This window comes from Corvus hawaiiensis, chromosome 24 (genome assembly GCF_020740725.1).
Source record: "Corvus hawaiiensis isolate bCorHaw1 chromosome 24, bCorHaw1.pri.cur, whole genome shotgun sequence".
NCBI lineage: Eukaryota > Metazoa > Chordata > Aves > Passeriformes > Corvidae > Corvus > Corvus hawaiiensis.
In genome coordinates, this window is record NC_063236.1 from 1,799,927 (window position 1) to 1,811,245 (window position 11,319).

At 70.8% G+C, this 11,319-nt stretch overlaps 1 protein-coding gene across 1 annotated transcript; it reads left to right on the top strand.

Moving 5' to 3' along the window:
* Positions 1-61: 61 nt before the first annotated feature.
* Positions 62-8,249, top strand: B4GALNT1 (beta-1,4-N-acetyl-galactosaminyltransferase 1). The gene is given in 13 exon segments (XM_048328074.1): positions 62-140; positions 701-883; positions 1,117-1,147; positions 1,149-1,227; positions 1,541-1,578; positions 2,109-2,135; positions 2,137-2,208; positions 2,210-2,291; positions 2,869-3,003; positions 4,008-4,195; positions 5,027-5,167; positions 6,561-6,798; positions 7,941-8,249. Coding segments are annotated over 13 exon segments (1,434 nt in total). The 5' UTR covers positions 62-135; the 3' UTR covers positions 8,156-8,249.
* Positions 8,250-11,319: the final 3,070 nt, after the last annotated feature.

Below are 11,319 nucleotides of genomic sequence, written 5' to 3' on the forward strand. Positions count from 1 at the left end.
CCTGCACCTGTGGGCACCCAAGGGCCCCCCCAGTGTGGACCTGCGTCGCCCCCCCCCCCGAGCGGCTGCCACCCCCTCTGCCCCCCCCCCGCCCGCGCCTACCCCCACGTACCCTTCCGCCTCAAGGAGGAAGTCATGGAGTAAGGACGGGGCACGGGGGTACCCGGGGCGGATGGCGGGGGGCACCGTGGGGGAGGCACCTGTGGGGTGGGGCTACCTGAGGATGGGGGTACCCAAGGACGAGGGTGTCTTCAGGGGGGACACCCACGGGGTGTTGGGGCCTGGGAACCCCGGGGCTGGGGCACCGCAGGGTGAGGACACCCAAGAATGGGGTTACTCAGGGCTGAGGACACCCCAGGGTGCGGCTGCGGCTCCCGAGGCAGGGGCACCCGTGGGTTGGGGGACCCAAAAGTGGGGGTGGGTGTTGGGGGCACCTGGGGAGGGGTGATGAGGTGGTCGCAGAGGGATGGCAAAGGGGGCTGCAGGAGGTGCCAGGGTGGGGTCAGGGCTGTGCCGGGTGGCGGCAGGCGGTGTCTGGAAGGTGGCAGGAGGTGCCAGGGCGGTGCCACGCGGGGACAGGCAGCGACGGGAGGTGTCAGGGTGGTGCCAGGGCGGTGCCGCTCGCGGGTCCCCGTGTCCGTCCCCGGCTGCGGTGGTGCAGGTGCCGCTGGTGTCGGTGACAGCGGCCCTGTCGCGACAGGCTGCTGCCCAGGAACGGGTGCTCGTGCGAGGCGGAGGCGGAGGCGGGGCTGGCGCTGCCGCTGCGGCGGCGGCTCTTCGGGCCCGGCCCGGGGGGGCTCGACTTCGCCAGCGCCTTCGCCCCCGGGGAGCGGCCGCGGCAGCTGCGGCTGCGGGAGCGCGAGTACCGCAATTACCGGAACCGGTGAGTGCGGGAGGGACCCCCGGGGCTCCGGTGCGGGGGAGGGGGCACCCCCCAGGGCACCTCGGGGCAGGACGGGACCCCGGGTTCAGCCTGGGGGGGGGTTGGGACCCTCGTGGCCGGGTGCGGGGGTGTGAGCCCCGGACTGGACCAGTCCTGCAGGGTGATGACCTCCCGGGGCAGTGTGGGACTCCCCAGGGACCCCCCGGCTGACCCTCCGGTGCCCCCCCCCGCAGGGTGCAGACCCCCGCCGACCGCCTGCTCATCGTCGCCGGCCAACTCCCCTCTGGAGTACCCGGCGCAGGGGGGTGGAGGTGCGGCCCGCTGCAGACGGTGCTGGGTGCCCGGTGAGGGGGCGCGGGGGGGAGCACGGGATCGGGGGCACGGTTGGGGCACGGGGGGTGGGGGGGCACCGGGGTGAAGGAGGGGAACACATATGGGGGGCACGGGGGAGGGCACAGAATGGGGTAAACATGGAGGTGTGGGGCAGGGCAGCGGGGGCGAGCAAGGGGCGGAGGCACAGGATCGGGGGGGGGCACGGGGATGGGGGTCCATGGGCAGGGGGCACCCCCGGATGTCTCCGGGGGGAGGGGGGGGCAGGGGTCCCTCCGGGGTCTCTGTGCCCCCCGGCCCGCCTCACCCCCGTGTCGCGGCCCCCAGGGCTCAGCCTGCAGGCGCCGGCCAGGAACAGGTACCAGGTGAGGGCGAGGGCGGGGCAGGGGGAGGGGCTGGGAGGGGCTGGGAGGGGGCGTGACCGGGGCGTGGCTCGGACAGAATGGGCGGGGTCTGTCCGGTTTGTGGGCGGGGGTCTGTCCGGTTTGTGGGCGGGCTCTGTCCGGTGTGTGGGCGGAGTCTCTCCGGTTTGTGGGCGGAGTCTCTCCGGTTTATGGGCGGGGTCTCTCCGGTTTGTGGGCGGGGTCTCTCCGGTTTGTGGGCGGGGTCTGTCCGGTTTATGGGCGGGGTCTGTCCGGTTTGTGGGCGGAGTCTCTCCGGCTTATGGGCGGGGGTCTCTCCGGTTTATGGGCGGGGTTTGTCCGGTTTATGGGCGGGGTTTTTCCGGTTTGTGGGCGGGGTCTGTCCGGTTTATGGGCGGGGCAGTGGAGTGGCCCGGGGCGGGAGGGGCCGGGGTGGGCTCGGCGCGCTCCCCCCACCCCCGTGTGCGGCCCGCCCGGTTTGGGGGTCCCTGCCGTGCCCCCCCCGGGTTCCCCCCGTGACGTGCCGCCCCCAGGTGAACCTGACGGCCTCGCTGGGAACGCTGGCGGGTGGCGGCCGAGGTGGAGGGCGTGGCGCTGCGGGGGGAGGGGCAGCCGCACCTGTCCTTGGCCGCCCGCCCACCTGGACCACCTGAACCGGCAGCTGCAGTTCGTCACCTACACCAACACCCAGTTCCACCCCGACACCGCCGACATCGGTGGGTACGCGGGGAGCCGCGCCGGGTGCCGGGAGCGGCTCTGGGGGGGGAGGGGGTGCTGATTCCCAGAGCCCTGGGACCCCCGGCACCCCCAGACCCGCGGCGTGCCTGGGAACCCCAGTGCCCCCCGGGACCGCGGTTGACCCACGGGACCCCCAGAGACTCGCAGGACCCCCGAGCCCCTCTGGTTGCCCTGGATTGCCAGCTGCCCCCGGATCCCCGGCACTCCCCGGATTCCCAATGCCCACAGGGACACCCAGCACCCGTGGTACCCCCCGTTGTTCCCCGTGTCCTCCAGTGACCCCCGCACCCCGGGAGTTCCAGCCTCCCCCCGGCCCCCCGTTACCCCTCCGCGCCCCCCGTGTCGCCCCCCGCGCCCCCAGCCCCCCCTCGCCCTGCAGTGCAGTTCTCCACCGACGGCCACTCTGCCGCCTTCGCCATCCGCATCCCCCCGTTGTTCCCCGTGTCCTCCAGTGACCCCCGCACCCCGGGAGTTCCAGCCTCCCCCCGGCCCCCCGTTACCCCTCCGCGCCCCCCGTGTCGCCCCCCGCGCCCCCAGCCCCCCCTCGCCCTGCAGTGCAGTTCTCCACCGACGGCCACTCTGCCGCCTTCGCCATCCGCATCCGGCACCCGCCCACGCCCCGCCTGTACGGCCCGGGAACCCCCGGCGACGGCGACAGCGACGGCGACAGTGACAGCAGCGGGGACGGGGGTGAGCACGGGGCCCTGCACCCCGAAACCAGCCCTCGCCATGGCCGCAGCGCTCGTGGTGCTCCCAGTGCTCCCAGTGTTCCCAGTGCCCCCAGTGTTCCCATCCCCGCTCCTTGGGACAGAGTTCCAGCGCTCCCCGTGTGGGTGTTCAGAGTTCCCAGTGCTCCCAGTGCCCCCAGTGCAAGAATCTCAGTGCTCCCAATGCCAGAGAACCAGTGCCCCTAGGGCCAGAATCCCAGTGCTCCCAGTGCAAGACTCCCAGTTCCCCCAGCAGCAGAATCCCAGTGCCCCCAGTGCCAGACTCCCAGTTCCCCCAGTAGCAGAATCCCAGTGCCCCCAGTGCTCCCAGTGCAAGAATCCCAGTTCCTCCAGCAGCAGAATCCCAGTGCCCCCAGTGCCAGACTCCCAGTTCCCCCAGTAGCAGAATCCCAGTGCCCCCAGTCCTCCCAGTGCCAGAGTCCCAGTTCCCCCAGTAGCAGAATCCCAGTGCTCCCAGTGCTCCCAGTGCAAGAATCCCAATTCCCCCGGTAGCAGAATCCCAGTGCCCCCAGTGCTCCCAGTGCCAGAGTCCCAGTTCCCCCAGTAGCAGAATCCCAGTGCCCCCAGTGCCAGACTCCCAGTGCTGGACACTGCTGGTTCTGCCAGTACCAGCGACCCAGCCTTCCAAGTGCTCCCTGTGACAGAGTCCAAGTGCTCCCTGTGACAGAGTCCCAGTGCTCCCAGTACGGATGCCCAACCCTCCCAATGTGGATGTTCAGTGCTCCCAGTGCCGGTGCCTTCCCAGTACTGGGGTGCCCAGTGCTCCCAGTGTGGCTTCCCAGTGCTCAGGTGGCCAGTACTGGAGTGTCCAGCACTCTCAGAGTGGGCTTCCAGCACAGGTTCCCAGTGCTCCCAGTACAGATGGGTGCCCAGCCCTCCCAGCATGACCCCAGCACCCCCAGTACAGGCTCCCACAGCTCCCAGTTCTCCCAGCGCTCCCAACGCAGGTTCCTCCCCCACCCCCAGGGTACAACATCTCGGCGCTGGTGACAGTGGCCACCAAGACGTTCCTGCGCTACGACAAACTGCGGGGGCTCATCGCCAGCATCCGCCGCTTCTACCCTTCCGTCACCATCGTGGTGGCCGACGACAGCCAGCGCCCCGAGCCCCTGTCCGGGCCCCACCTGGAGCACTACCTCATGCCCTTCGGCAAGGTGGGGCTGCTGGGGGGCACACGGGGCGGTCACAGGGCCGTGGGTGGGTCCCCAGGGAGGGGGCGTGGGGCTGTGGGACTGCAGGGAGGGGAACACTGGGAGGGGCTGACAGGAGCTGAGGTCCCCAAAAAGGGGGGACATGGAGGTTTGGCAGTGTGGTGGGAGCCCGGAGTGGGGGGACACGGGGGGTCTGAGGAGGCTGTGGTTCCCTGGGTGGGAGAGGCGGCGGGGGAGGGGCTGGCAGGGCTGGAGACCCCCGGGGATGGGGGGGGCATGGGTGGGGCTGGCAGGGCTGGAGACCCCCGGGGATGGGGGGGGCATAGGTGGGGCTGGCAGGGCTGGAGACCCCCGGGGATGGGGGACATGGGTGGGGCTGGCAGGGCTGGAGACCCCCGGGGATGGGGGGGACATGGGTGGGGCTGGCAGGGCTGGAGATCCCCGGGGATGAGGGACATGGGTGGGGCTGGCAGGGTGATGGGTCCCTGGGGATGGGGGACAAGGGGGAAGGGGGATATGGGACCTCTGTCAGGGCAGTGGGACCAGAGAGAGAGGGGACATGTGAGGGTCTGACAAAGTGAGGAGTCCGGGGGGCTCATGGGGGGGGGGCACGGCTTGAGGTCTCCGGAGGATGGGGGGGGCATTGGGGGGGGGGGGTGTCTGTCAGGTCTGTGGGGTCCCAGAGAAGGGGGATAAGACGCCTGGAAGAGCTGTTGGTCCCCGGGGATGGGGGACGTGGGGGTCTGTCAGGGCCACGGGGCTCAGGGGACGCATCCGTGGGCACCTGTGGGGTGTCGGTGGGGTGTCCGAGGGTCCGGTGGGGTGTCCCCACAGGGCTGGTTCGCCGGGAGGAACCTGGCGGTGTCGCAGGTGACAACCAAGTACGTGCTGTGGGTGGACGACGACTTCATCTTCACCCCCCGCACGCGGCTGGAGAAGCTGGTGGACGTGCTGGAGAGAACCAGCCTGGACCTGGTGCGGGGCACGGGGGGCACAGGGGGCACGGGGGTGGGGGGCATGGCCAGCAGGTCCCTGTGGTGTGGGGAGGGTGGTCCCGGTTCCACTGCCCAGTGCTGGACAGAACCATCCTGGACGTGGTGCGGGGACTGGGGGAGGGGTCGTGGGGGGGTACTGGGGGCACCAGCAGGGCACACGGGGGGGCAGGGGATGGCCAGTGCATCCCCGTGGTCTGGGGAGGGTGGTCCCCGTTCCCATGCCCAGTTCCAGTGCTGGACAGAACCAGCCTGGAGCTGGCACAGGGCACAGCGGGTCCCCGTGGTGTGGGAATGGGGGTCCGGGTGCCCCCCACGCCCTGCAGTGCCCGCGGGGGGCGATGCTGGGGGTCCCGGGGGTCGCGGGTGGGTGACGCTGGGAATCCCTGGGGATGTTCTGGTCCCGGTGCAGCCCCGCTGCAGCAGTTCCTGTGCCCAGGTGGGCGATGCTGGGGGGCGCGGGGGTCTCGGGGGGTTTCAGGGGATCCCGGTGCCCAGGTGCTGGCACAGCCCCAGTGCAGCGGCCCCGTCCCGTCCCACCCGTCCCGCAGGTGGGCGGTGCCGGGGGTCCCGAGGGTCTCAGTGCCACAGACAGGAGGTGCCGAGGGGCCCGGGGATCCCGATGCTGCAGACAGGCGGTGCCGGGGGTCCTGGGGGTCTCAGTGCCACAGACAGGCGGTGCCGGCGGTCCCGGGGGTCTCAGTGCCACAGACAGGCGGTGCCGGCAGTCCCGGGGGTCGCAGTGCCACAGACGGGCGGTGCCGGGGGTCCCGGGGGTCCCGATGCTGCAGACAGGAGGTGCCGGGGGTCCCGGGGGTCCCGGTGCCGCAGACAGGCGGTGCCGGGGGTCCCGGGGGTTCTGATACCACAGACAGGCGGTGCCGGGGGTCCCGGGGGTCTCAGTGCCACAGACAGGCGGTGCCGGGGGTGCCGGGGGTCTCAGTGCCACAGACAGGCGGTGCCGGGGGTCCCGGGGGTTCTGATACCACAGACGGGCGGTGCCGGGGGTCCCGGGGGTCCCGATGCTGCAGACAGGCGGTGCCGGGGGTCCCGGGGGTTCTGATACCACAGACAGGCGGTGCCGGGGGTCCCGGAGGTCCCGGTGCTGCAGACAGGCGGTGCCGGGGGTCCCGGGGGTTCTGATACCACAGACAGGCGGTGCCGGGGGTGCCGGGGGTCTCAGTGCCACAGACAGGTGGTGCCGGGGGTCCCGGGGGTCTCAGTGCCACAGACAGGCGGTGCCGGGGGTCCCGGGGGTCTCAGTGCCACAGACAGGAGGTGCCGGGGGTCCCGGAGGTCCCGATGCCGCAGACAGGCGGTGCCGGGGGTCCCGGGGGTCGCAGTGCCGCCCCCCCAGCGCCCCGCTGTGCCCGCAGGTGGGCGGCGCGGTGCGGGAGATCACGGGCTACACCACCACGTACCGGCAGCGCCTGAGCGTGCGGGGCGGCGGCGCGGGGGGCGACTGCCTGCGGACCCGGCCCGGCTTCCACCACCGCCTCGCCGGCTTCCCCGCCTGCGTCGTCACCGACGGCGTCGTCAACTTCTTCCTGGCCCGCACCGACAAGGTGCGCCAGGTGGGCTTCGACCCCCGCCTGCGCCGCGTGGCTCATCTTGGTGAGGGGCGGAGGGCGCTGGGGGCTGGGGGGGAGGGTCCTGGGGAGGCCAGTGTAAGGGGGTCCCAGGGTTTGAGGGATCTGGGGGGTGAGGGGATCCCGGGGGGGAGAGGTAGAGGAGAGTCCTGGGGTCCCCCTGCGGGTCTTGAGGGGTCTGGGGGGGGGGGGGGGGGGGGAAGCCTAGGGGGGCCCCGGATGCCGGGGGGAGGGAAGGAAGGGTCTGTGGGGGTCCCGAGGGGGACACGGGGCCCTGGGGAGGGGGCTCTGGGGGTGTCCTTGGAGGGAGTCTGGGGGGCCTGGGGGCCGCGCTGAGGGTCCCAAGGAGGGGAAGCAGGGGGTGCCTGGGGGCTGCTGGGGTGTTCTGGGGTCCTGGAAAGGAGGTGGGGGGGCTAAATGGGGGTTCAGGGGGGGATGGGAGGAGCTGCAGGAGGACACGGAAGAGGAGTGGGAGCACCTGGGGGTTCCCAGGAAGGGGGGGTGGGGGGGTCCTGAGAGCAGAAAGGGGGGGCCAGGGGGCCCCGGGGGTCTGGGAGGCATCGGGGAGTCCTGGGAGTGCCTGGGGGCCTCAAGGGGCAGCAGGGGTGACTAAGGGTGGGGGAGGGGGCAGGGCGGGGGTCCCGGGGGGGTCTGGAGGGGCTGGGGAGTTCTTGGAGGATCTTGGGGTCCTGATGGGGGGTCCTGGGGGTCACCATGAGGGAAGTCCTGGGGGGAAGGGGAATTTCTCTGGTAGAGAACTTGGGGAGAGCCCTGGGGCTGCAGCGGGGGTTGGGGGGGATGGCAGGGTCCCCCACGATGGGGTCAGGGGGTCAGAGACAAGGGAGGGTGCTGGGGTCCCCCACGATGGGGTCAGAGATAACGGGGGGGGTGCTGGCGTCCCCCACGATGGGGTCAGAGATAAGGGGGGGTGCTGGGGTCCCCCACGATGGGGTCAGGGGGTCAGAGACAAGGGAGGGTGCTGGGGTCCCCCACGATGGGGTCAGAGATAAGGGGGGGTTCTGGGGTCCCCCACGATGGGGTCAGGAGATCAGAGGTGGGATGGACGCTGGGGTCCCCCCACCACAGCCGGGCCCACGGGATCAGAGTCAGGCCAAGGGACCCCAGGGCAGCTCTGAGCCCGTTTTGGGGTGCCCCTCTACCCCCCAGAGTTCTTCATCGACGGGCTGGGGGTGCTGCACGTGGGCTCGTGTGAGGATGTGGTGGTGGACCACGCGTCCAAGCTGGCGCTGCCGTGGCGGCGATCGGAGGGCGAGCGCCAGTACAACCGGTACCGGTACCCGGCGGCGCGGGACGACAGCCTGCGCCTCAAGCAGCGCCTCTTCTTCTTCAAGAACCGCTTCAAGTGCATGGCCGGCGACTAGGCACGGCCACCGGCCCCGGCCGCCGGCCCCGGCCACCAGCGGCCAGCCCTGGGGTGCCGCATGGCCGCTGACACTGGGGTGACGCAGGGCTACCGCCCCCTGGGCACCCCACGTGCCACCGCCGCTGGCCACCCCCGGGGTGCTCACGGGGCCGCCGACACAGAGGTGCCACAGGGCCACCACCCCCAGGGTCACTGACCACGGGACACCCCATGGACATCACTCACGGGGCTGCTGACCCCAGGCCGTCACCACGGGCCACCTCGAGGGTCACTGCTGCCAGCCACCCCTACGGTGTCCCCAGAGCCACCACAACCGTGGGCTACTCCATGGAGCACCGGCCACACCTGGGGCACCCCTAGGACACCCCCAGGGCCACTGACCCCAATGGGCCACCTCCTGTGGGCCACCGCCAGGGCCACCATTGTTGGCCACCTCAGGGCACCACCAAGGCTACCAACCTTGGGGCACCCCTGGGGTGGCCACCCCATGGGCCACCACCACCGGCTGCCCCCCGGGGTGCCCCGAGGCCCACCACCACTGGCCGCCTGCAGGACCACCCCCAGGACCACCCCCTGTGGGCCACCACCGTGGCCACCCCCAGGGCCACCGCCGAGGGCCACTGCCATGGGCCACCACCCAGTGCCACCACCCAGGGCCACCCCGGGCCCGCGGGGTCCCCGGAGCCCCCCCGCCCCCCCCCGCGGTGTTTTTAGCTCTTTTGTACTTTGGGCGCGGGCGGGTGCCGGGGTCCCCCGGGCGCCGCCTCCCCCCCTCCCTGTTGTCCCCGACTCCGTTTTCTATGGTCCAGCCCCTCCCCCGCGCTGCCGCCAGGATTTTTGTGCCAAGTCTCGGCCCCTCCCCCCGGGACCCCCCGGACCCCCCGGGGTGGGTGGGGGAGGGGCTGGGGGAGGGGCTGTCCCCCCCCCCCGCCCTTTTCTACCCAATGGATGGTGAGATTTTAACCAGCCCGAAATCGGCCTCTTTCTTCCAAAAACTGGGGGGTGGGGGGGTAAGGAGAGGAGGGGGGGGAGGGTGGCCCAGGCCCCACCCACTCGGGTGGCTATGGGGTGTGGGAGGGGCTATAGGGGCTATAGGGGGCCTGTGGGGCATGGGGGTCCCAGTCCCTTCCTCGCCCCCCACCAGCCCCAGACTCTCCTTGGCCCCCCCAAGCTCCCCCCATGGATCTCCCCCTCCCCGGGGCTCCCGGCACCTCCAGCCCAGGGCCACTGCAGTGTCCACATGGGGCGTGGCTGGCCCGGGGGCGGGGCCAGTGGGCATGGTCAGCGGGCGTGGGGTGTGGTCAGTAGGGCGTGGTCAGTGTGTGGTCGATGGGTGCGGTCAGTGGTCAGTGGGTGGTGGTCGGTGGGTGTGGTCGGTGGTCGGTGGGTGTGGTCGGTGGGTGTGGTCGGTGGTCAGTGGGTGTGGTCAGTGGTCGGTGGGTGTGGTCTGTGGTCGGTGGGTGTGGTCAGTGGTCGGTGGGTGTGGCCAGTTGTGGGTGCGGTCAGTGGTCGGTGGGTGTGGCCGGTGGGTGTGGTCAGTGGTCAGTGGGTGTGGTCAGTGGTCTCTGGGTGTGGCTCCCCGGGCGTGGCCTTTGGTGAAGGGGGGGTGGATTTTCCACAGGAACGCTCCTCGAGTCCCCTCCCCCCACCCACCACGAACCAGGGCCCCATCCTGCCCCGGCTGGACACGGGACAAGGACATGGCAGGGACAGGGACACGGGACAGGGGACAGGGACACGGGACAAGGACATGGCAAGGACAGGGACATGGCAAGGACAGGGACATGGGACAGGGACACGGGACATGGGACAGGGACACAGGACAGGGACAGGGACACGGGACAGGGAGATGGCAAGGACAGGGACATGGGACAAGGACACGGACAGGGACACGGGACAGGGAGATGGCAAGGACAGGGACACAGGACAGGGAGAGGGACACGGGACAGGGACACAGGACAAGGACAGGGACAGGGACACAGGACAGGGAGATGGCAAGGACAGGGACATGGGACAAGGACACGGGACAGGGACATGCCAGGGATATGGGGGTTGATGGGACATGGGACAGGACATGGCAGGGACACTGGGCAGGGGTTGGACATGGGACAGGGACATGGGAAGGGACACACCGGGGTCATGGACATGGCGAGGCCAAGGCCAAGGCCAGAGCAGGACAATGGGACACACCTGGGACAAGGAGATGACATGGACATGGGCACGGACATGTGGTGGACAAGGACAGAGCAGTGGCAAGGACAGGGACACACCAGGGACAGGGACACACCAGGGCCAGGGACACGCCAGGGACGGGGACACAGCCACGTGGTGGACAAGGACCCACAGGGACAAGGACACAGGGACAGGGCCATGGCAGAACTGGGGTTGGGGTCCCCCGGCTTCGTGGGCGAACAAGAGCCGTGCTGGGGGACAAATGGCAGCTGGGTCCCGTCCCACGTCCCCGGAGGTGCCGGTCCCACCCCCCGTGGCTCCTGCCAGCGCGGGGACAAAGTGCCCAGGGCACCCACCCCGGGGGACCTACACAGCCACCCCCCGAGCGTCCTGTGACACCCTCGAGTGACGCCTGGGGCCACCCTGCAGCCACTCCTGAGTGACCCCATGGGACTGCCAAGGGGATGGCGCTGTCCCCCCTCCCAAACCTGCCCTGGCAGCCACAGCCGGGGGCTCCTGGGACACCACCCCGTGTCCCCTCCCCAGTCCCACCCAGGTGGGCCATTGCAATGTCCCCATCCCGGTGCCCCATCCCAGTGCCCCATCCCAACATCCCCATCCCAACATCCCCATCCCAACGTCCCCATCCCAATGTCCCCATCCCGGTGCCCCATCCCGGTGTCCCATCCCAATGTCCCCATCCCAACGTCCCCATCCCAGTGTCCCCATCCCAGTGTCCCATCCCAATGTCCCCATCCCAGTGTCCCCATCCCAGTGCCCCATCCTGGTGTCCCATCCCAGTGCCCCATCCTGGTGTCCCATCCCAATGTCCCCATCCCGGTGCCCCATCCTTATGTCCCATCCCAGTGTCCCATCCCTGTGTCCCCATCCCAGTGTCCCATCCCAGTGCCTCATCCCAATGTCCCATCCCAATGTCCCATCCTTATGTCCCATCCCAATGTCCCATCCCAGTGTCCCACCCCGGTGTCC